The following is a 21,205-nucleotide window of genomic DNA, read 5'->3' on the forward strand; positions in this document are numbered from 1 at the left end:
TTGATTTCCTACATAACAAAGCTAATTAGCTCGGTGCTCTTCCTGTATAGAAAGATTAGCGCGACTCTGGTTGACCGTCGCTGTACTTAAAATATGCCGACAACAAGGCAATTAACATTAAAAAAGACCAGATAATTGTGGCGCTGATTTTGAGTTTTGTCTCGAACCTTAGTATTGCTTAATGTTAGATGTAAGCTAAGCTACATGTTGAGGTTACCCATACTGGAACAGTGTCTCAGCAGCTGGCATTGCTGATTAACAGAGAAATTGTTGACTTTTCCCAAGCTGAAACAAACCCTGTATTTACAAAGATGTCGTGGTTCAGTCATGTCAGTCAAGGCTTAAATCCGCAGCAGCAGCAGCAACAGCAGCAGCCCATCAACACTCTCAACTCCAAGCTCAGGGATCCGACAGAGGGCTCACAGACCATAGCGACACAGCACTGGACCGGCTGCTCCACTCTCAGCCCGGACGACTTTCCAGCAGCTCCACGGTGTGCAACAAGCCCCCCCAGCCTTGGGGAACTGTCCTGCTCTTCTCCGAGTGCAGGTCAGGTGAGAGATCCGGAGCCCATCTCATATGTAAGCCTCCAGGAGCAGCGGTGTGTTCTGAGCTGGTTCCAGGGCTGGACAGCCTTTCAGAAGGAACGGTTTTTGCAGGACCTTCTGGGGAAAGCTGTGCCTGGGAAAGTATGCACCCTCCTAGATTCACTGAGCACTCTTCAGGTACGTCCTGCACTGTCACTCAGTAACAGTTAACCCAGAGAGTGATGTTTGATTTCTAACATTAACAGGTGCTTTTTCTTTTTGTTGTCTGACAAGGTTAAAGACAGGCTACCAAACATCTTTGAATGCCAGCTCCGCCTCTGGACCCAGTGGTTTGAATCTTGGGGAGAAGAGGAGAGGAATCATTTCCTGCACATGCTGGAAGAGCGGGACCCAGTTTTTGTTGCCCACTTTTACAGGAGCGTAGCTGGTACAGCAGGAAGAGACTGAGCCATGTTTGTGGTGTGATGGAAAGGTGACATGTAGCGAGAAGTGGGTATTAGACCTGAGACAGTTTTCAGAGTAATGTTTGTGTAACTATGATGGGAGCTTTTTGTTGAAGGTAAACTATTTCATTGGAAGAACAGAAGTGTTTATTCAGTCTAAACAGTTTTTACTATGTTTGCTGTGCCAGATGCTCCAGGGCAGCATCACACATTATACCACTATTTTTTATAAAGTTCAGAACTTTTTGTTTAGGTCTTTCATCGTGGATGAAGCTCTGCTGAAATAAACATCTGGCAGTCGGACAATTAAACTTACAGGCTTAATTTTTCAACCTTGTGATTAAAATATCAGGAATGACATGGACAAGAGAAAAATTCCTTTTTTCAGACAGAAGAATAAACAAATTGCATTATTGTGTATTTGTTGTTTTATTGTCTGAAGCATTCAGATGCAGTAATAACAGAATTATGTGTGAGAAGTGTTCTGCAGTCACAGGGATTGATACCTACTGAGATAATCCTTAATTAGATACATGGCTCACATTTGACGCATAGGATAAAATACAACTTTCGCGGCTTAGGATTTTATCCAATCAATTGATCCAGGACTAAGTGACACTATTGGAGTTCCACTTGCAGTGTCATCAACACAAAAATTGATAAATGGATAGATTTTGTCAGTAAACTTTTTACCTACGAATGAATATAAATGAGATCTGGTACTGCTGTCGTAAAATGAGATCTGTCCTTTTTTGTAGTCCAGTAGAATGCCCAGTGTCAGAGGTTGTGTCTGAACTGGAATAATAACTTGTCTCCCATCAAGAGCTTTCAGCTGACCCTGTTTGTTCATGATAATAGTCCAGAAACCTGTCTCGGGCCTGAATGTTATCGTGCCCTTTCTTTGAACAGATTCACTGGCCATCCCAATGTGGTAACAAAGTTTCCCATCAACAGACACCTCCCAGTATTGTCTGCCCGTTGAGAAGCCGGTTTTGCCTAGGACAGCCAGAGCCACATCGAACCGGCCTGGATTGTCGGGAACGTTTTGTATTTCAGCACCAGTGGACAGCTCGGTGTCATCAGCAGACAGAGCTATTCTTGGGTGTGCTGTGTTTTGATCGAAGGTCATCTTCCCTGAAAACAGAGATATGTAGTACTGAAGATCATATGTATCTTCACATCACATTTAGGAGAAAATCAACATTAAAAAGTTTAAATGAGTACTTAAATATTTTGCTTCCATGAAGTTGGGGAGTCACAAGACACAGACTGAAAATCAGTGGTCAGTACTGCAGCAGAAGAGGTGAGTTGTGCTGACTTTGTGCTTTAGCATAGGTCAAGGTAAAAAAAATGCTGGGTCTTGCATTTCCCAAAATGCAATTGGCAATATCTTTCATTAGACTCTCCGTGTCTGGTAAACACCTCGTTCTCCAAAGCCACTGAAGACATTATACAACTATTTCTTTCACAGGCTGAGTAGTAGTAGATGACAAGTAAAGAGACCTCAGAATGTGAAAGTCACAGAGTGCTTCATCCATCCATACAGATACAGTATGAGAGCCAAATCTAACAGTGTGTGTATATGTGACTAGGGTTTATATTTTTATCACTAATAATAATACATTTTATTTATAAGCGCCTTTCTCAAGACTCAAGGACACTTTAGAAAGAGCAAGACACTGTAAAATGGGATGATGTGGTTAGAGTGAGTATACTGTTTTAAAGAGGTGGGTTTTGAGTCTGGATTTGAACTGAGGGAGAGGGTCAATGTTAGAGCAGCTGAAAGCTCTGCTGCCCATAATGCTGAGGCGGGCAGAGGGCACAGCGAGGTGAATGGAGGAAGAGGATCTGAGCAAGCAGGATGAGGTGGCGATACGGAGGAGATCAGAAAAACAGGGAAGGACGAGGTTGTGGATGGCCTTGAATGTAAACAGGAGGATTTTGAATTCTACTCTGAATTTAACCGGGAGCCAGTGGACCTGCTGAAGGATGGGAATGATGTGGTGGAATGAGGGAGTTTTGGTGATGATAAAAGCAGCTGAGTTCTGGACCAGTTGAAGCTTATGGAGGGATTTGTGAGGCAGACCAAAGGGGAGGGAATCACAATAGTCAATACAGGAGGTGACAAGCCTGTGGACAATGATAGAAGTGGTGTGTTTGGTGAGGGAGGGGCGTGAAGCAGTAGAAATGGATGTTGAATTTGTGAAAGATATTGTCAAGGGGAAGGAGGTAGATGATGAAGAGACAGAGGCACAAGACAGAGGCACAGGGCACACAAGAAGTGATGGGGGAGGGCTGGGATCTGAAGGATTGGAGTTGGATGAGTGTGGCCTGAGAAATATGAATGAAACCAGTCTGCGTGTGGGGGGGGGGTGTAAGGGTAATCTATTGAGGAGGGTGGTGTGAGAAACAGTATCGAAGGCCGCACTCAGACCAAGAAGGATGAGAATGGTGAGCAAACTGGAATCAGTTGCCATGAGGAGGTCATGAGGTGTGATTTTCAGTAGAGCACTATGGCGGGGGCGGAAACCGGACTGGAATTGTTCATAGAGGCAGTTTGAACACATGTAGGATTTAAACATCATCATAACATATAAAAACTTTCCCAGAAAGGAAATGAACTTCACTCACGGGCACGGATCGTCTTGTCTTCCACATCAGCCAGTTTGTCTTGAAGAGCTGAGGAGAGAAAGAACAGCACACATTTTTTTTGTGGAGGGGGTTGGTGCACAGTGAACTCTCTGTGCTTTGCTGAACAGAGCAAATAGCTACCTTGTACATCATCTTCAAGTTTGTTCCTCTCTTGTTGCAGGGCTAGCATTGGGACAGAAAAGACAGTTTAAATTAATACATTTGTTTGAGAATCATGAGATCAAAACCACCATTCATTCATTCTTCGTATGTCCAATTCCAGAAGGTGGAACATACTGTTGTAATCATCAAGCAGTTTGTTAAACTCCCTGGTCTTTTCCTCTAAATCCTGCTGAAGCTGACTGAGTGTGGTATCCTTCTCGTGCAGCTGCTGCTGCAGGCGATCTGCATCCTCATGGCTCTGTTGCAGTTGTCTTTGTAAATCTGTTTGATGAAACATTCATTTCAAAAACTACTTCAAGTGACTTGCTTTATCTCACAGACAGTGACATTTATAGTGTGATAATGAGGTCACGAGGAGGATCTCACCGTCACACTGGGTGGCAGTATCACTGCAGCACATTTCCATCTCCTTCACCTGTTGCTTTAAGTCTGACAAAGAGAGGAGGACGAGGAGGAAGCAAAATGTATCAAACACTAAGTGAAATACACTTACGGGTATTTGTTTTCTTGCCGAGAGTTAGAGTGAAGATCCTCTTGCATGTTTACACATGAATACGAACAGCCTGCCATGGCCAGCTTTGTCTAGCTTAGTATATAGATTAGAAATACAGGGAACATAGCTATCCTGGAACTGTTCAAAGGTAAAAGAGTCCACCTGCCACAACCACTAAAGCTCATTATTTAACATGAACAAAAACTAAAGTGTGAAAACAATAGTGGAGGGTTATATGCCGGACTACTTCCTGTGTGGGGACAGCCAGACCCGTCGTTTCCTGACTTTGTGCTAAGCTAAGCTAATCAGCTTTCAGTTTGATAGCCCACAGAGTAGGGGTCGACTGAGAAGGCCCATATAGTTTGATGCAGGAAAAAGCCAATAGTTGACTAATTGTCTGATATCAACCCTCCCTTTCCTGTGAAAAAAATTCAACACTAGGAAATGAGCGATCAATAAGTAAATATGGAACTGATCAAACTAACCATAAAAAAATCAAGGTGTGAGGTGATTTTTTTTTTCAGACTCTTAGAGGCTGTACAGTCAGTGGCCACTATCCGCCTCTAGTGCAGACATATGAGTGGTATTGATCTGGTCATCTAACTCTCTGAAGAGTAGTATATCTCTTAAAGAGATTGCAGTGTGCAGTGCTTACCTTTATTTGCATTTTCAAGTTGTTTGTTCTGTCTTTGCTGTGTTTGTATTTGTTGTTCCAGTTCTGAGAGGGGGAAAAAAAACACAACTAACACAAAAACCAAATAGATTTTTTCTGCCACATTCTGGATAAAGAACGAAGGATTTAGGAAGTTCAATTTCACAGACAGACGCATGATTCAGGTATCACATGACAGATTTGGGAATATTTCTAACATCTTTTCTAGCATACACAGAAAGAAATAATGTGTTGGACGATGAAGGAAACAGAATGACAAACCACTGATTTGTTGTGTCTCAGCTTTGGATGCCTGCCTCTTAGCCGTTTTCAGTTTTACCCTCAGATCGGCAATCTCCATTACTAGCAGAGACACAGACAGAGCTGCACTGTTACTTTGTGCTTAGAGAAAGCAGAAAAACATGAGATGAAACATAAAGCAAATAAGAACTTTTCATACTTGAGTTAAAATTCTTTGCATCTGCTTCCTTGAGTTGAAGTTCACTGTTTTGCAGTTGTTTCGTGGACAAATCCAGTCTCTTCCGAAGCTCTGAAAATGATTAAGAGATCAATCAAAATCATGAAAGAAGTATTACTCCATGACAGATGACAAAGTCACTTGTCACATTTTGTTCTTTACCTTCAAGGTTCTCTTCTTGTTCTTCTCTGAGGTCTGATATCTCATTTTCCAGTGGTTTGATTTTCTTGTGAAGTTCCATAATCTGAGCCGCTAAAAAAAGATAAAGCTACTTTAGTATTCTGATTCACTTTGATAATTCTGTATTGTTTTCTTTTTACCAGTACTGAGTAGAAGACTCACATAAGTTGGCAATCCTTGTGTCACTGGATTCTAGCATCGCTGTTTTTTCTTTTATCTGATTTCTGATGCCCTCCAGTTCATTCTCCAGATCTTAGAGAAAGACAGAATGGATGTTTGATTTTCTCAAAATGTCTGAAAACCAAGTACATAAGGTACTTGTAAAGGCCGCTTCCCACCTTTAATTTTCTCCTGTTCTGCTTGTGTCAAACGCTCTTCTTGTTTCTTCAGTCTTGTTATTTCGTCTTGTTGAGACAAGATTTTAAACACTAACAGAGGAAAGGCTGAATTAGATCAATTCAGTGGACACAAGATCACGATCAACAATGGCGAAACACATTATATATACTATATATTTTTCTGTTGTTCTGATGATGACTCACTCAGTTTAGTATTTTCATTGTTTTCATCTTGGATTCCGTCAATCAAGTCATTCAGGTGGTCTTGGAGTGCTGCAGACAACAGACACAGAACACCATTATTTCATTTAAGCAAGTATATTGTTTTCATGGTTAATTCAATGTTATAATATTTAGAGTACAGATATACTCTATGTGCATTTGTTTCAGTCACTCACCTCTCATCTTGTAGTAATCTGTGTCGTTTGCTGCCACAGTGGCCAATTTCTCAATCTCTGTTTGTATTGTAATAATCTGCAGAACTGAAAGAGGGTTCAAAACAGATAATCACATTTTAGCATGTCTAACTCCTCACATATAATGCAGTGATTTAGATTCTTTCTGTGCGTATAATCACGTTACACTCACGTCTTTGTGGTTGAGCACTTCTTGCTTTCAGCTCCTCTGTTTTGAGGGTCAGCTCATTATTTTTCTCATCTATAAGTTTTTGAAGTTCTGTACAACAAAAATAGAAGAAGAATTTTGTAATTTGTACATATTTTGTTCTTCACACCTTGATATGAATAAAATCACTGTGTGGATGTTTCTCTCTTACTAAGTTGCACAGTAGCCATTTAAAATATTTTTTCATCTATTTGTCACTGCTGCTGCACCAGTTACTGACTTTAAAGAACATGGAAATGAAAAAATCACAGAGATGGTATATCTTTCAAATCAAGAAATAATAACATTTATGGGCAATCTTAAACTGTATAGTGACAACATCACCCACCTTTAATTTTGGTTTCAGAATCAGTGTTTTGCAGTTGTCTCTTTAGCTCCTCCAGTTGCAGAGTTAATGTAGAAACTTGAAGAGCTGAAAGTACCAGATTTAAAAGACAATCATTTTCATGATCAATTTCATGGTCTCTTATTTTGTTAATTAAGTAACTCACTCTTTGGTAACACAGCACCACCACTCACCAAGAGAAGAGACGGTGTCAGACTTGGACTGCAGTTCCTTCATTTTGGCATCCAGGTCATTCTGCAGATCTGTAAGGACACACTTAATATTTGAACTGTTGATCAAATATTTCAATGCTGTAAAAACAGGGCAAACTGAGCAGAGCGAGCAATTTCTTCTTCAGAGTTTATTTCAGATAATCCCATAGTCATGGATTTGACAGGAAACATCTGTTCACCAGCATTGCCCTCTCTGCCACATATTATTCACTTCATCTTTGCAGCCAAAAGTGCAGGCTATCTGGCAATAACAAGATCACGAGCCAATTGTTGTCCATGACATACCCCATCCATATAACTTCATGTAGATGATACTGTCATACCTGTAAGAAAGCCTCCCAAACGATTCCTTGTTTGTTAACTATCTGACGGATTAAGGAAGCACTACTGCTCCCGAATTACCACATCCCTAGTAATTGCTTGAAATAATAAATAAATATCATATAAATAATTCACCCAATATTCACCCACATCTTCTAGTCCATTTTACCCAGGATAACTTTTCCTCTAGCCCCTCTTCTGAGCGAACTGTGGCTCTTCAATATTGTTGTATAGTAAAGGGTCATACATTGAGGTTTTAAAAAAATCAATGGAAGGGAGGCAAAATTTTGATCGTTTGTGCTTCTCCCTCCAGCCTTAACTGGATTCAGCTGTAAAACTAACAGTCCTTTCTATATGATATAAAATCCAATCATTTCCTGAACAGAATAAGATGTGAAGACTCATTTTAAAAAGACAGAGACATTGTTGGCCAGTAGCAAGTCAGCAGAGACTGTAGTCACCTTTAAGTTTCTGCTCAAAACTGGAACACTGTGCCTCTGTCTGGTTCAGTTGATTCTGCAGAGCTAGAACAAAAAACACATTCATATTTAATTTGATTTGCTTTTCATTTCTTATTGCAGAAACCTACGTGTGAACTATGAGCTATGAACTTACAATTGATCTCAGCCCGATCACGAGTGTGCTGCTCCTCTTTTTCCTGCAGTTGTTCTCTCAGCTCTAGAAAGAGTAAGATATGGTTCAGCTTCTGCCAATGCGTGAAGTCAGCAAAGTCAGAGGCAAATGAGATGCTCACTACTTATTATGGCAGAAGATGCTCGGCCCTCATTGTGTTTTTCATTTTCAAAGTTCCTCAGTTGGTTGTGCAGATCAGTGACTGTGAGAACTGAGAAACAGAAATAATATATCTTATAGGAGTACATTTCAGACTATTTCTCAATAATGAATGTAGACACATGTTCCTTTTTTACTCACTCAGTCTGGCATTAGTCTGATCCTTTTCATTCAGCTCATTGATGTACTTTTGCAGCTCTTCCCTCTTGGTCACAAGATCATTTCTGAGCTCTAAGACAAATTAAAATTAAAACACATTTGTTAGCTATATGCAGAAGACACAACAATAACAATTTTACAAACTACATCAGCAGCAGGTCATGATTAGCCTGCTTGGGGGATTGTAAAGGTTTGTTGGAAAGTACTTACGGTTTGCCTGAGAGGTTTTTAACATCTGGTTTGACAACTGTTTCTGCAGATGCTCCACCTGACTCTGCAGCGTAAGGATTTTTAGGACTGGAGCACATCACAACAGAGAAGGCAAAAATAAAATTTACTAAAATAAAATATACTGTAAGAAGGCGGTAGTTTAATTATTTCAAACCCACTCAGATTTGTGTTTTCGCCGCCTTTATCTTCTACTTCAGTGATAAGGCCATCCAGTCTGTTTTGCAACTCTGGGAAAAAATAAAAACTGTTTAATGTAGATTACATTTAGTCATTTGTGATTTAATTTCTCAAATAATTTCACTCTGAATTGGTGCAATGTCATTTAAAAACCTTTCATGTGGGCACCACTGGTCTCATTGGCAGCATTTTTCTGAAGCTCCCATATCTCATCTTGCAGCTCAATGAGGGTTAAAACTGAAACAAAGAAACATGCAGTGAGTTTGACTGGATTTAATGTCTGAGAAAACTCACGAGTCCTCAACATTAAAAATTAAGTGTCTTTTTAATTTATTCTATAATTCTCTAAATTGTGCTAACAGTATTTATTTAAAACCGGACTTTCTGCGTGGCAACTAGCCAGTCATTAACGCTCAAAACACCGAAGGACTTGCAGAGTTAAGAAGAGAGCAGAGGTAATCCATTAAATTTCACAAACAGAACTGAAAATTACTGCAAGCAGTAGTAGTCCCAAATTAATTTTAGATATTGTGGGTACATTTTCATGTACCCATTCTATCCGAGTAAAAAGATTCAAGAGAATTAGCTTAGTGTGCTGTCATGATTTTAAAGGATGAAAATGTTGGATAAAAAATAATATATGTCTTATAAAGATTTTGGATCATTTTAGCCAACATTTTTAGGAAAGCAACCAAGCTTTATTTCTTCACTGAGGAATTTTCCACCCACACCTTTTCAAAGTACAGTACTTAATTACTGTAATCCCATAAGGGAATTGCAGTGTGACAGAAGCACTGAATCACTAACGGTTTCTTTCTCTCTGCAGCATGTTGGTATTTCTGCAAAGTTTGCTTTATTTTCATTGATGGAAGAAAATGTTCAGTTTTCTTATGCAGTCTTGATTTCATTTCATTATGTCTTAGTACATAATGGAAACCCCTGAAAAAGCACAATTTTTTAGATAAAGTAATATAATTTATCATCTAACAAAAAACATTTTAACTTACATTAAGAAAACACTCAGTGTTATCTGTCAGACTTTTTGCAAATTGCGATAAAACATGCAGTGATAATTTATTTCAGGTAGTTGTTATGTTAAGAGATTGACTTTATACACTGACAGGTGAAGTGAATAACATTACTCATCTGTTTACAATGCAGTGTTCTGTGGGAATGCTTGGGTTCTGGCAATCATGTGCATGTACTTTCACACACACCACCAACCTAAACACTTCAGACCAAACACACCTCCCCCCATGGCAGCAGCTCTGACTGTTAGCAGCAGCCTCCTCCCAGCTGGACCCCATCACATTTCAAAAACAGCTCAGGAATGTCTCAAAGACCGCAACAACAGCCTGCAGTCTCCCCGGATCCCATCCAGATCGAGGGGAGGGGTGGGGGTGTGTATGGTCTGCAATGTTTAGGTGGGTGGTGTGTGTCAAAGAACATCCACATGATTGTCAGAACTCAAGCTTTCCAAGCTGAAGATTTCATTTAAAGATTTTAATGATGTTGGTAGTTTTAATGTTGTGGCTGATTGGTGTATTGTCATTGAGGTTAAAGTGATTTTCATGAATGATTTCTTTTCAGTAATAGTTACAATCTTTATCCTGGTATGTTTTCAGAGTTTCATCTAAAAAGGTTGCTATAGCAACACTATGACAAAATATACAATACATACAGTTTACCATGTGTGTCACAATCAAACTAACAATGTGGATTCACTTCTGAATATGATACAGCAGCAACAAATTTGATATTTCTGGTGCTGACAAATCTGCACCCATGAAGATGTTTTAGATTTAAAGGAACAGTTCATCCAGATGATCACAATGTATTGAATCAAAGTGCTCACTTATTCTGGGGTTTGCAAACAGTCTCTCTATCTCAGCAGTCTTGAAGTCCAGGTCTTTTTGCTTCCTCTCCAGTTGCCGCTGCAGCTCTGTGATGAGAAAAAGTACTGACAATGAAAACTGGGACAGACCGAAACACTGTTCACTGTGCTCACTGTTACTCACCCGATTTTCTCTCTGGGTTGCCTGTGGCGGAGATCATTTCCTTCAGAGTTGTTAGCTCATTGTGCAGGTTTAACACGTTCAGAACTGACCCAGGAAATCAGAGCAAACATCACAACGCAGTTTAAATTCTGCAACAAACTGAGCAGGAGACACCTCTCATGTAAAATGAAGAGATGTCAGCTAAATGTGGTTATTGGACTGTGGTGAAACTAAAATGGTAATGCTGCATTTAAACATTACTCACTAAGTACTGCTTTGGAGTCAGCAGTTCTGTTCAGTTCTGCAATCTTCTGCTCAAATTCAATTTGTACCCCTGATAGAAACACACAAATAAACCATATGAGAACCGAAAGTCAAACATGAATCATCAGAGCCTTTAGCTGATGTTCTCAACTCACGTTCATGTCTTTCCTCAGGTCCTGAGCGCTGTGCACTCTTCAGTTTCCTCTGCAGCTCTGTTGTATAAAAAGAGGAAACCAGGTCATCAAAGTGCTCAACTGAAACTGAGGTTTGAAGTGCTCAGAGCAGTATAAAACAAACTCACCCCTTATTTCGGCCTGAGCTTTGGCATATTCCCTTTCTTTGGCTTGAAGCAGAGTCTGAAGAGCTGGTTTAAAGAAATGAAAAGGGGTTCGGATAAGTGTAAGCCACCAAACACCCCTGGCAACCACTATCAGCTGCTTTTAAGCCTGACTTTAACAACAGAAGTTGGAGATGAGGACTCACTGGTGGCTTGACTTGTTGATGTCTGGTCTTGCTTGTCATCCTCCAGCTCTCTCACCTCTTTCATAATGCTAATGGATTTTATGACTGGTCAAAGTAAAAGAAAAGACTTCAATATTTGGGTAATTTGTTGATTTTTTTTTCCAACATTCCAGAAAGGAATGATCCAACATTTCAGAAAATATGCTTTAAGGGTAGAATCATTTGATTTTTGAAAAATTGCTTTACAAAGTGTTGGATTTTGAATTAAACTCTTGATTTTAAGCCATAGTTATAATACACAAATGCACCTGTAAAATCAGAGATTAATCTGCCTCCTTTTTTTGCTGATACTTACTGAGTTGTGCCTGGGCATAGTCTGCTTCCTCCAGCTGCTTCTGTAACTGTCCGTGCCGTTTCCTTTCCTCCTCCAACATAACTCTTAGTTCTAAGATGAAAAAGACAACAATTATTTAGACAGACTAAGTTATATTCACAATCCAGCAGCTTTAGCTGAAGCCAGGTTTAAGTAAATCAAGGTTCATGGAGCTGCAGGATTATTTACCTCTAAGTTGGGCATCAGTTGTCCTTTTTGCGTTTAATACTAACTGTGCAAAATGCTCCACCTCGGCCTGCAACTTCAAAATCTCTTTGGCTGGAGATAAAAAGATAAAGGATGTCAAATGAATGCTCTACTGAACACAACAACGAAAAAGTGTATGTTGTTGAGTTGCACACTTACTAAGTTCTGTGTTATGCTCGTCGCGATTCAACTCTATGATCTTCTTTTTAAGGAGATCAACTTTTTGCCTCCATTGTTTCTGGTAAACTTTAAAATACACCAAAATCAAACCTTAGCAGCATAAAGAATGTATCATACAAGACCAGACAGAAACTGTAACTATGAGATGTCAAAACACAAAATTTGGGTACGACTCACTGGCAGTATTAGTGCTGGACTCCTCAATGTGGGCACTGATGAGCCTCTGCATCGCTGTGATCTTACTGTTCACTGAAATCAGCTCCAGCACTGCAGGATCAACACAGAATGTGTGTCAGGAAATGTTAGATCCCAAAGCTGCGACGTTGTTATTTACGGTGACAGTACTGACAGCTGTAAAGAATTTTACTGACTGACTGAGACTGCATCTCCTTTGCGCCGAAGCAGACTGATCTTTCTGTCCAGTTGCTCTTGTAGAGCTGATGGGGTGAAAGTGATTGAGCAGAAAACAAATCATCACTACAAACACAATATACAAAAAGATTGATTCACGCCTGACAAAAAATAGACAGACGATATAAAGTGGAAGACAGCTGCCATAAGAAGATACTGCTAAATGTTTAGCTACTGTTCCATATAAACGTCTACATTTAGCTAACTCATTTAGCTAAAATGCTAAGTCCTTTTTTTTTGTTGCACCGCTGAAGAATGGAGTCATAAAGTCACTAAACTAAAACAGTAATGTACATCATCTTTATCTAATGTTTGCTAACATTGGCTAACATCACATTAGCCACATAAGATAATACCAGACCAAGTAAGGCCGGACAGAAAAAGTGAGTGAATTGAACTGAGCAACGATGTGCTTTATTTATTAGTAGTTCACCATTTTGTTTGTAAAAGGAGGGATGTGGTATTTTTTGTCTCAAAAGTTATACAGTAATACTTCAAATGTGCCCCCTGAATTATGGACAGGCAGTTTTCATAACATAACATGCAAATATTCCACTCAAGTGGGCAGCAGATTACCCAGACTTCTCCTGTCGGGTTGAAGCCTGGCTTCTCCTTTTCTTGATTTTGCCTGCTCCAGATCCCAGATCTGATTTTGCAGTGAGATAATCTGAAGAACTGAAGACACACCAAAAAAGATTTCAGGACCTTGAGATTGTTTACAGCTGTTCTACAAATGTCTTGTAAATGTAAAAATAGCTCTTACTCAGTAAAGAGTTTGTGTGGTTTCCATCAATCTGCTGTGTCTTTGCAGTCAGTTGAGCGTTTTTCTCTTCCAGCTCTCTCTGCAGTTCTGTGAGACACAAGGTCAGATATGAAACATCAAAGTTCAAGCTAACAAAGCCGTTCTCACAGAATTATCGGTGCAGAAGGAAATGTCGAGAAGTTGGACCCAAGTTCAAATAATTCAAAACAAAAATGATATTGGAGTTTATTGTATTAGTAGTAAAACAAAAGTGCTAAAATGTAGAGACTCTGTCAGCAGATGTAGAGCAATAAAAGAACACTCGCCTCTGACATCAGTGGTAGTTTCAGTCGAATTAGCAGCATTGTTGATCCTTTTCTGTAACGTGTTCACTTCCCTGGTGAGCTTGATGATTCTAAGAACTAGACAAAAACATTTATACGAGATGACGATATAAATGATGATTAAAAAAAATCTGCAGATATTGTGTTACAATACAAAAAAAAAAAAAATTGGAGATGTGTAACTCCAAGTCAGATGCACTTACTCAGAAATGTGTCACTATCAAATGTCTCCAGAAGCTGTTTCATTTTGTTGAGTAACTGGGTTTGATAAGCTGTCAGAAACAGTTAAAAGCTGGTTTATGTTGTGTGTCGTCTGATCATGCACCAAAGAGTATGAATTACAACAAAAAGCTTACAGCCAGTAATCGCTGAGGCTGTCGAACTGCATGCAGCAAGCTGTAGTTTCAGCAGTCTGACTTCACTCCTCAAGCCAAAGGCTTCATTATCTGTCAGAAAGAGGACAGGTTGTATCAGAGCAACAGCAACCCCAGCAGGCCCAAAACCTCTGATTCTAAAATGATGAATACTCACTTAATTGGCTGTTTCGCAGAGATGTCTGCTGAAGCTGCGTGTTAAGCTGTGTCAGCTGTTCCTTCATACCTAACAAGGCACATCAGTGATGGCAGATGTTTAAACAGCATGATAGTAGAGTGTACATTGTGTCACAATATATTTATACGGTTTTATAGTCTCATCCTGAAACATTGTGTGCATTTGCAATGGAAATTTTTACTTTGACCTACCCTCTGTCCACAGCACTGTTGTCAAGTCAGTAACATACAAAAGCTACTTCCCTTCTACTGTCACTGTTTTTGATACTTAATCACTAGTGCTTAGCATATTTCAGCCATTAGAATGTGTTGGACATGCACATAAGTATAATGAAGTGAACTCACCAGTACAGATTTTTAAAACAATTGACTGTAGGGGAACAAAATATACTTGATTGGTTGAAATAAATACGAGCATTAGATTCAAAAACAGTAGCCACAGGAGATGCATAAACATACAAAAAAAATATTTGGGACATACCGTAAAATTTATATTCTGGGTATCAGTTCCTTCTGGTAGGGTTATCTGGGGTCAACAGGGCAGAAGACAGAGCATTATAAGGACTGAACAAATTGCAATATAAAAGTGTTTATCTTACTCTATAGGCCTGTTTGGGGGACTGACTGGGATCTTTGAGATGATGTCTTTCAACTGTGTTGAAGTATCCACATCCAGATGGACTGAGAAAGCAAGGAAAACTGAGATTAACAATCAGCTAAATGTGACTGTTAGAGTACATAATGTTTACATTTTATTGCCGCTTACTAACTGAATGCAGTACGCATGGTTTACTTTTCCTTACCATGTCTGTTGTCAGAAGCTTGAAAAACACAGCAGAGAAGAACAAAAATCCAAATAAAGTAAGAAACTCCAGCCATGACACTGTTTGTCTTGCGTTTGTCTTGTCAAAACTTGCCTCTTCTATCAGCAGCCCTAATGCTTTTTATACACTGTTGAATGATAGATGTCTGGGGGCGGTGCCCCCACCCCCCAAAAAAGGAGGCACTAATCAATGACTAAAAAGCTAAAACTTCCGACTAGCCTAATCTAGTCTTGATGAGGATGGACTGGTGAAGCCTCTTGAATGAGAGGTGAAATGTAAGGCTGCAAAATACACAGCTTTGTTCACAGCCAAATTCATCTGTTCTAATGGACATTTTGATTTAACTTCACCAAACACTGTAGTAACACTGAAAGAGAAATCAATCAAGGTGAGAATGCCAGTTAGACAACATTTAGGTACAAACATGCTACTTCCATTCAGTTAGTGCTGACACTATCCTGTCCACGATGGGTAATAAAATAACCTTAACAAATTTAAGAATACAATATGAAGATGATGAAATCAATGACAGGTGTTTTTAATTCAAATATAAACTGGAGACTGCGCTGACTGTCAGACTGTAAACACCCCTGTACTTCCACTAAATATGTTCTGTAAATGTAAATTCCATTACAAGTTTAAGTCATTCTTAGTAAGGCGATAATAATGCTGAAAAGTTTTGTTATGATGAATCCTGAATGACAAATCCTGGGAGAGACAAACACACATCTATTTACACTAAGTTAATGATTAAAAGGTTTTTCCATAGTTTTTATCTTTGCAGTAACTTGAATTTGACTGAATGACAATTACATTAAAAGTCAATTCTTGTGCTCCTCTGTTGGGTCTGACAATTGGTACTTATTGTGCTGTGTGGTATTGTATATGACATGTAACTCCAATATCCTGTGTTTGCCTGTCAGTGTGGTCAACTTTGTGATAAAATGCACTAAAAATGCACAATAAAATATCACACTCCTGTGATACACACTTTATGACTCTGTGAAATGCTACAAACCTAACATTATAATCAGCTGCTCTTTCAAAAAGCAAGAGACACATGAACCAAAATCTTTGCAAAAGCTAATATTTGCATACCTTGAAACTTAAAACTGTATCAAACATGAAGCAAGATCATTGTATGCTATCATGAGTCAGTATTTGCTTTGCAAACCTGGCACGTGATTTGACCTTCTTCCCATGTTTGCAGTATTCAAATGTTAGCGTTTCCCGTAAGGCTAAGGTGCTGACCTGTCTGAGTGGGCTGTCACTGTGTCTGTGAGCTTCCAGTAAAGTTTATTTGTTGATAATGACTGACTACATCTGTTCTATCCAGGTCATTTTTGTGGTGTGACACCAGATAGGTAGGTAGGTAGGTAGGTAGGTAGGTAGGTAGGTAGGTAGACTTTATTGATCCTAGGCTGGGAAATTGCAGTGCAGCAGCAGCAATACACACAACAAGCTATACAAAAGTTAAAAATAACAATATAAAAGTGGGAATATGAAATATACATACAAGGCAATATAAAAAGTGTATATGCAACAAATAGACAGTGTAATGTTGTGCAAAAAAGAAGTAGAAGTAGACTGTAAGGTGCCAGCAGAATGTAAGGTGCAGTGAACCGAGCGAGTAAAACATTTAAAGTGCCTGGTGAGTGTATGTTATGGCCAGAGTTAAGTTAGGTACTTGAAGTTTAGGAAATTAGAACAAAAAGGCAAAGTGGGAATGCTGCAAAACAGTTTATTTGTGTGGCGTTCCATTAGTTCTCATCTGGTGATAAAATGTATATGTGCAATTATTGGTGTCTATGACTTGTATTATGTGGCTTTAAAAATGTCTCACTGAAAGCACTATGCAGAGCATTCTTTCAGTTGACCATGACATCAAGATAATTTTCCAAGTACTTTGACTTAATTCAAATTGGGGATCCAACTATTTGATATCTCTACACTATTTGGCGTGTAGATCAGCCTAGATCCTTTGAGTATACTTATAGTGCTTTATTCAGGGACCTAAACCAAATCTGTTTGGCGCTATCCTCTAAAGGTGAGATGCAAGGATGGGTCTGGCAGAAGGGGGACGAGCTGATTTTCAGGGCTCTTCTTAACTAATCACTATACAATGTATTTAACTGGCGATGCCCAAAAAATGTTCATGTTCAGTTCAGTTCACGTGTCCTGTTACACTTGACTACAGCGCCATCGTCTGAGCATTGTCTTAAGCTTAAACAAAGATCACATCACCACTCACCAGCAAGATAGTTCACTGATTCTAGCATATAGTTATCAAAACTGTTATCAACTAAACCACACCGGCATACACTGTGTTAAGGTTGAATGTTATTTAACAAAAACTGGCAGAATATCGCATAGGTCACACACAGAAAGAGTTAGGTGCTCACGTTACATTCAGTCTAGGTTACATTAGGTCTACAGGCATTGAAACGAAGAAGGAAGTTAGCGTAAATGAATCCTCAAAGTCATCTCCATTCCCTACTTCGTTTTCTCGCGATATTACGGAAGTTCTGACGTCTAGATACTGTGACATAGTGTAATAGCTCGAGGCACCGTACGGTGTGATCTCAGAACATTTCCATGCATCAGACGTGACATATAAACTGATACGTTTCCTTGTCCTTGTCAGAGGAACTACTGCACTATTTCGAGACCTACAAACCAGATCCAGCGATTTCCGTGGAATAAGGTATTGATTCTTTTTTAGTTTTTTTGGTTTTTTTTTTTTTTTTTTACGTAACTGAACGACTTCTATAGATTTTAAAGGTAACTGCATAATTCACCATGTTAAATATCAGCAGAGTCTTGCCTCGGATGAGCATGAATTAGAAATTTATAAAATCGTGAAAACGAATCCTCAGCTTTGACAGAATCTTTCACCTTTTCACACTTTCTGACATGCCAAATTGTCATACTCATAACTCGATAGATAGATACTTTATTGATCCCGAGTGAAGTTCAATACAACTAGAACCTAAAAATAGAAAAGTGTTAAAAAATAAATATGATAATGTATCACATGTTAAGGCAAAACAGGAAAAGTTTGTTTGTATTATGAGCAGCCTGAAAAAGATTTGTTGTATAAGAATATTTTTCTCGTTATATAAGGAAACAGGACCTGATCAGTCATATCATTCATTACATCATTGTCAGCTGTCAGCTGTACATGCCTAATGCTGAGTAATAGTGACTGGACCGAATGTAGCTGTACGCAAAATAATCTGATGTTCAAATGAACTCTGGACAGTGTGTGGAGGTGGCGCAATGTCTTCTATGCAACCATGCTGCAATTTTAGTGTTTTATCCCCTGGCTGACCTCTGATTATATTTAACCAACATTAACTCGTATGTATGTATTGTATGTGGTGTTGTTTCCTTGTTTCCCGCAGATGTCTTTGTCTGGCTGGGTGTGTGTAGTAACAGGTGCCTCCAGAGGTATTGGCAGAGGAATAGCTCTCCAGCTGTCTGAGGCTGGAGCCACCGTCTACATCACAGGGCGCCAGGAGAAGACTCTGAAACAAACTGCTGCACAGGTGAACTTTTTAAGAGCTACATCAGAGAGCTACCAGGTGGAGTGTCAAAGGCAATGTGCATTTATCTCATCTGTCACTGATGATGGTGCCAGCAATTTGCGATCCGTTGCTCCCAAAGATCCCACAAATGCCATTTCCTCCCCGGTGGGCCATGTCTTACAACATATTGCAGTTGAAATGTGGACGTTTTCTGCTCTGAAGAAACTGTGTTTCAGTCGCAGTTTGTTTCTGTGGCTCACAGCTCATGTTTTTTGTTCTCAACACAGGTAAAGGAGAGGGGTGGAAACTGTGTGCCAGTTATCTGTGATTCTACAAAAGATGAAGACATTGAAGAGCTGTTTGAGCAGATCAAACGTGAACAGAATGGCAGGCTGGATATCTTGGTTAATAATGCTTATGCTGGAGTGCAGGTGGGTATACAGTGCTTTCATGAAACACTACATGGGCTATCACATTCTCAGAACAGGAGAATTACTTAACTTCTTGTTCCAGGCCATCTTCGAGAGTATGGGGAGGAAGTTCTGGGAAACTGATCCGTCCATTTGGGATTCCATCAACAACACAGGCCTCAGGTACATTTATGTGCTTAGTCATGTCTGATTAGTCAACAGAGTCATTGTCAGCCAACTGCTTAATCTCCTGGTATCTAATGTGTGGTATCGGGATATCAGTCATCTTAATCCCTTGTTCAGTTTTCTGCTCAGTGGGAATTTTCTGTCAGTAGTAGCTCCTTTGGAATACATAACAAAACAAGAAAATGGGACAGTGATGTGTGTCTGTTCAGTTAAACTAAATGGATGGAGATGATCTGACTTATTTCCATTTTTTATTTTCCTTACAGGGGCCATTATTACTTTTCAGTTTATGCATCCCGGTTGATGGTGGCTCAAGGTCGGGGTTTGATAGTCACAATTTCTTCTATGGGCGGGCTTCGCTACCTCTTCAATGTGCCTTATGGTGTTGGTAAAGCCGCAGTGAGTTCTTCTCTCATGAATCCCTGTATCATTGAGTCCCAAATCTCATTTAACAAAGTACATACTGTATAATTAGCTCTGTGTCAGAAAAACCTGTTTGTTTTGTGGCTTGTTTCCAGTGTGACAGGCTGGCAGCAGACATGGCTGTTGAACTGAAAAGTAGGGGGGTGACTTCTGTCAGCCTGTGGCCAGGAGCGGTACAAACAGAGTTGGTGTCTCAGTTCATCTTGGAGAAAGATACACCTCAAGGTGTAAATTCTAAGGTATACTCTTAACAGCAAATCCATATCCAAATCCATATAGCTGCTTTTTTCCCTCTAAATAATCTCTGGATTTTCTTTTCCTCAGTTTAAAAACGTGTTTGCCAATGGAGAAACCACAGAACTGAGTGGGAAGTGCATTGTCAGCCTGGCAAAAGGTGGGGTCATACTGTATGAGATGGCATTCACTGAAATGTAAGCCATTAAGGCTTTACAGAAGTGAGCACTTTGTGCAAATAATGTATTTAATTTGCACATGTTGTTTATTGTAACATGCCTTCAGAAACTGATTTTATTGCTGAGAGCCTTTTACTGGTTCAAATGAAAGTCTTGTTTGTTTGCAAACTAAACCTACTTTTGTTTGTCTCTGCCTCTTTCTATCTGCCTGAAAGATAAAAATCTGATGTCGCTGACTGGGAAAGTACTCATGACCTGTGACCTGGCAAGACGCTATGGTATACAAGATATTGATGGTAAGTTTGTATCAGTGTTTTTATTAGATTTTAAGATTTTAGATTTGAGCCTACTACTATGTACAGTCACATGATTTTAATATTTTGTCCATCTATGTATTTCCAGGAAGGAGTGTTGCTGATTACACTTCCCTAAAATTCCTCCTGACTCAGGTCCCATATCTCTCCTGGTTGTCAGCAGTTGTCCCTTCATTCCTACGCCTGCCACGCTTTGTGCTCACGCTGGCAAGCAGCCGATTCTAAACATTCCCTTTGTCAGGACTGAAGTGGCAGCGTCATACTGTTTCTCATCTATATTATCTGAATTCCAGCTAAAATTGCTGCTGTTATGTCAGTGGTTTCAGGTGAAATCCATTACCTGTGGCTTACGGGAACCTGAAACAATTTAAACTGACAGTGATACTTTTTGAAGGAGGATTGTTAAAGTTACTGTAAATATGTAGCCATTCTTTCTAGAGTAATAAGTGAATGCCATTCTATGAAGTTTGAGGTAAACATCTCTCTATCTATATCTTTTTGAAGTAAACTTAACATTAACACTAATGTCAGTTGTGGGTGAAGCCACACAATGTGAAAATGTTGTGCAATTTCTTAAACAGTAAACTAAATCATAGTTATCTACAGACAAATAGATACACTCAGAATTACAGCTACTTCACTGGCAAACTAAGTAACGACTGGTTAAATAAAGGAAATTTTAACTTGCTGCAGTTTATACTTCTCATTCCTTTTCTCAAAATAACAAACTGAAAGCATCTTCAACCTGTGAAATGTGAAATCTCTTGTC

The 21,205-nt window shown here is 39.4% G+C and overlaps 3 protein-coding genes across 3 annotated transcripts; 2 read left to right on the forward strand and 1 right to left on the reverse strand.

Moving 5' to 3' along the window:
* The first annotated feature begins 40 nt into the window (after positions 1-40).
* Positions 41-1,409, forward strand: c13h14orf119 (chromosome 13 C14orf119 homolog). Its single transcript, XM_046407330.1, has 2 exons — positions 41-725; positions 822-1,409. Exons 1-2 carry the CDS (start codon positions 312-314, stop codon positions 993-995), a joined length of 588 nt encoding a protein of 195 aa, XP_046263286.1. The 5' UTR covers positions 41-311; the 3' UTR covers positions 996-1,409.
* Positions 1,402-15,254, reverse strand: si:ch211-14a17.10 (restin homolog). Its single transcript, XM_046407329.1, has 44 exons — positions 15,143-15,254; positions 14,965-15,020; positions 14,821-14,865; positions 14,685-14,709; positions 14,320-14,388; positions 14,145-14,234; positions 13,992-14,060; positions 13,771-13,866; positions 13,466-13,552; positions 13,279-13,377; positions 12,663-12,728; positions 12,469-12,558; positions 12,271-12,357; positions 12,094-12,183; positions 11,887-11,976; positions 11,553-11,636; positions 11,371-11,433; positions 11,225-11,281; positions 11,071-11,139; positions 10,827-10,910; positions 10,664-10,750; positions 8,962-9,045; positions 8,790-8,858; positions 8,611-8,697; positions 8,383-8,472; positions 8,204-8,293; positions 8,065-8,127; positions 7,911-7,973; positions 7,090-7,158; positions 6,899-6,982; positions 6,535-6,621; positions 6,345-6,428; positions 6,151-6,219; positions 5,947-6,036; positions 5,771-5,860; positions 5,591-5,680; positions 5,411-5,500; positions 5,233-5,313; positions 4,954-5,016; positions 4,172-4,234; positions 3,920-4,066; positions 3,764-3,805; positions 3,623-3,670; positions 1,402-2,125 (listed from the first exon to the last, which is right to left on the reverse strand). Exons 1-44 carry the CDS (start codon positions 15,216-15,218, stop codon positions 1,569-1,571), a joined length of 3,879 nt encoding a protein of 1,292 aa, XP_046263285.1. The 5' UTR covers positions 15,219-15,254; the 3' UTR covers positions 1,402-1,568.
* Positions 15,255-17,709: 2,455 nt separating this feature from the next.
* Positions 17,710-21,124, forward strand: dhrs1 (dehydrogenase/reductase (SDR family) member 1). Its single transcript, XM_046408338.1, has 9 exons — positions 17,710-17,867; positions 18,568-18,711; positions 18,978-19,121; positions 19,204-19,283; positions 19,553-19,685; positions 19,805-19,948; positions 20,034-20,103; positions 20,338-20,418; positions 20,525-21,124. The coding sequence occupies exons 2-9, from the start codon at positions 18,568-18,570 to the stop codon at positions 20,659-20,661; spliced, it is 933 nt and encodes a 310-aa protein (XP_046264294.1). The 5' UTR covers positions 17,710-17,867; the 3' UTR covers positions 20,662-21,124.
* The last annotated feature ends 81 nt before the right edge of the window (positions 21,125-21,205 follow it).

This window comes from Scatophagus argus, chromosome 13 (genome assembly GCF_020382885.2).
Source record: "Scatophagus argus isolate fScaArg1 chromosome 13, fScaArg1.pri, whole genome shotgun sequence".
NCBI classification, from domain to species: Eukaryota; Metazoa; Chordata; class Actinopteri; family Scatophagidae; genus Scatophagus; species Scatophagus argus.

What these genes read in the sequence shown, in the direction of transcription:
- si:ch211-14a17.10 (XM_046407329.1), bottom strand. Translation starts at nt 15,218, where the DNA reads ATGGCTGGAGTTTCTTACTTTATTTGGATTTTTGTTCTTCTCTGCTGT. An exon ending in AACTACCACTGATGTCAGAG is followed by an intron (nt 13,553 to 13,770) that starts GCGAGTGTTCTT and finishes TGTGTCTCACAG; the next exon opens with AACTGCAGAGAGAGCTGGAA. An exon ending in GTCCAGCACTAATACTGCCA is followed by an intron (nt 12,358 to 12,468) that starts GTGAGTCGTACC and finishes TGTATTTTAAAG; the next exon opens with TTTACCAGAAACAATGGAGG.
- dhrs1 (XM_046408338.1), top strand. Translation starts at nt 18,568, where the DNA reads ATGTCTTTGTCTGGCTGGGTGTGTGTAGTAACAGGTGCCTCCAGAGGT. An exon ending in CTCAAGGTGTAAATTCTAAG is followed by an intron (nt 19,949 to 20,033) that starts GTATACTCTTAA and finishes TCTTTTCCTCAG; the next exon opens with TTTAAAAACGTGTTTGCCAA. An exon ending in TGGTATACAAGATATTGATG is followed by an intron (nt 20,419 to 20,524) that starts GTAAGTTTGTAT and finishes ATGTATTTCCAG; the next exon opens with GAAGGAGTGTTGCTGATTAC.
- c13h14orf119 (XM_046407330.1), top strand. Translation starts at nt 312, where the DNA reads ATGTCGTGGTTCAGTCATGTCAGTCAAGGCTTAAATCCGCAGCAGCAG. An exon ending in ATTCACTGAGCACTCTTCAG is followed by an intron (nt 726 to 821) that starts GTACGTCCTGCA and finishes TTGTCTGACAAG; the next exon opens with GTTAAAGACAGGCTACCAAA.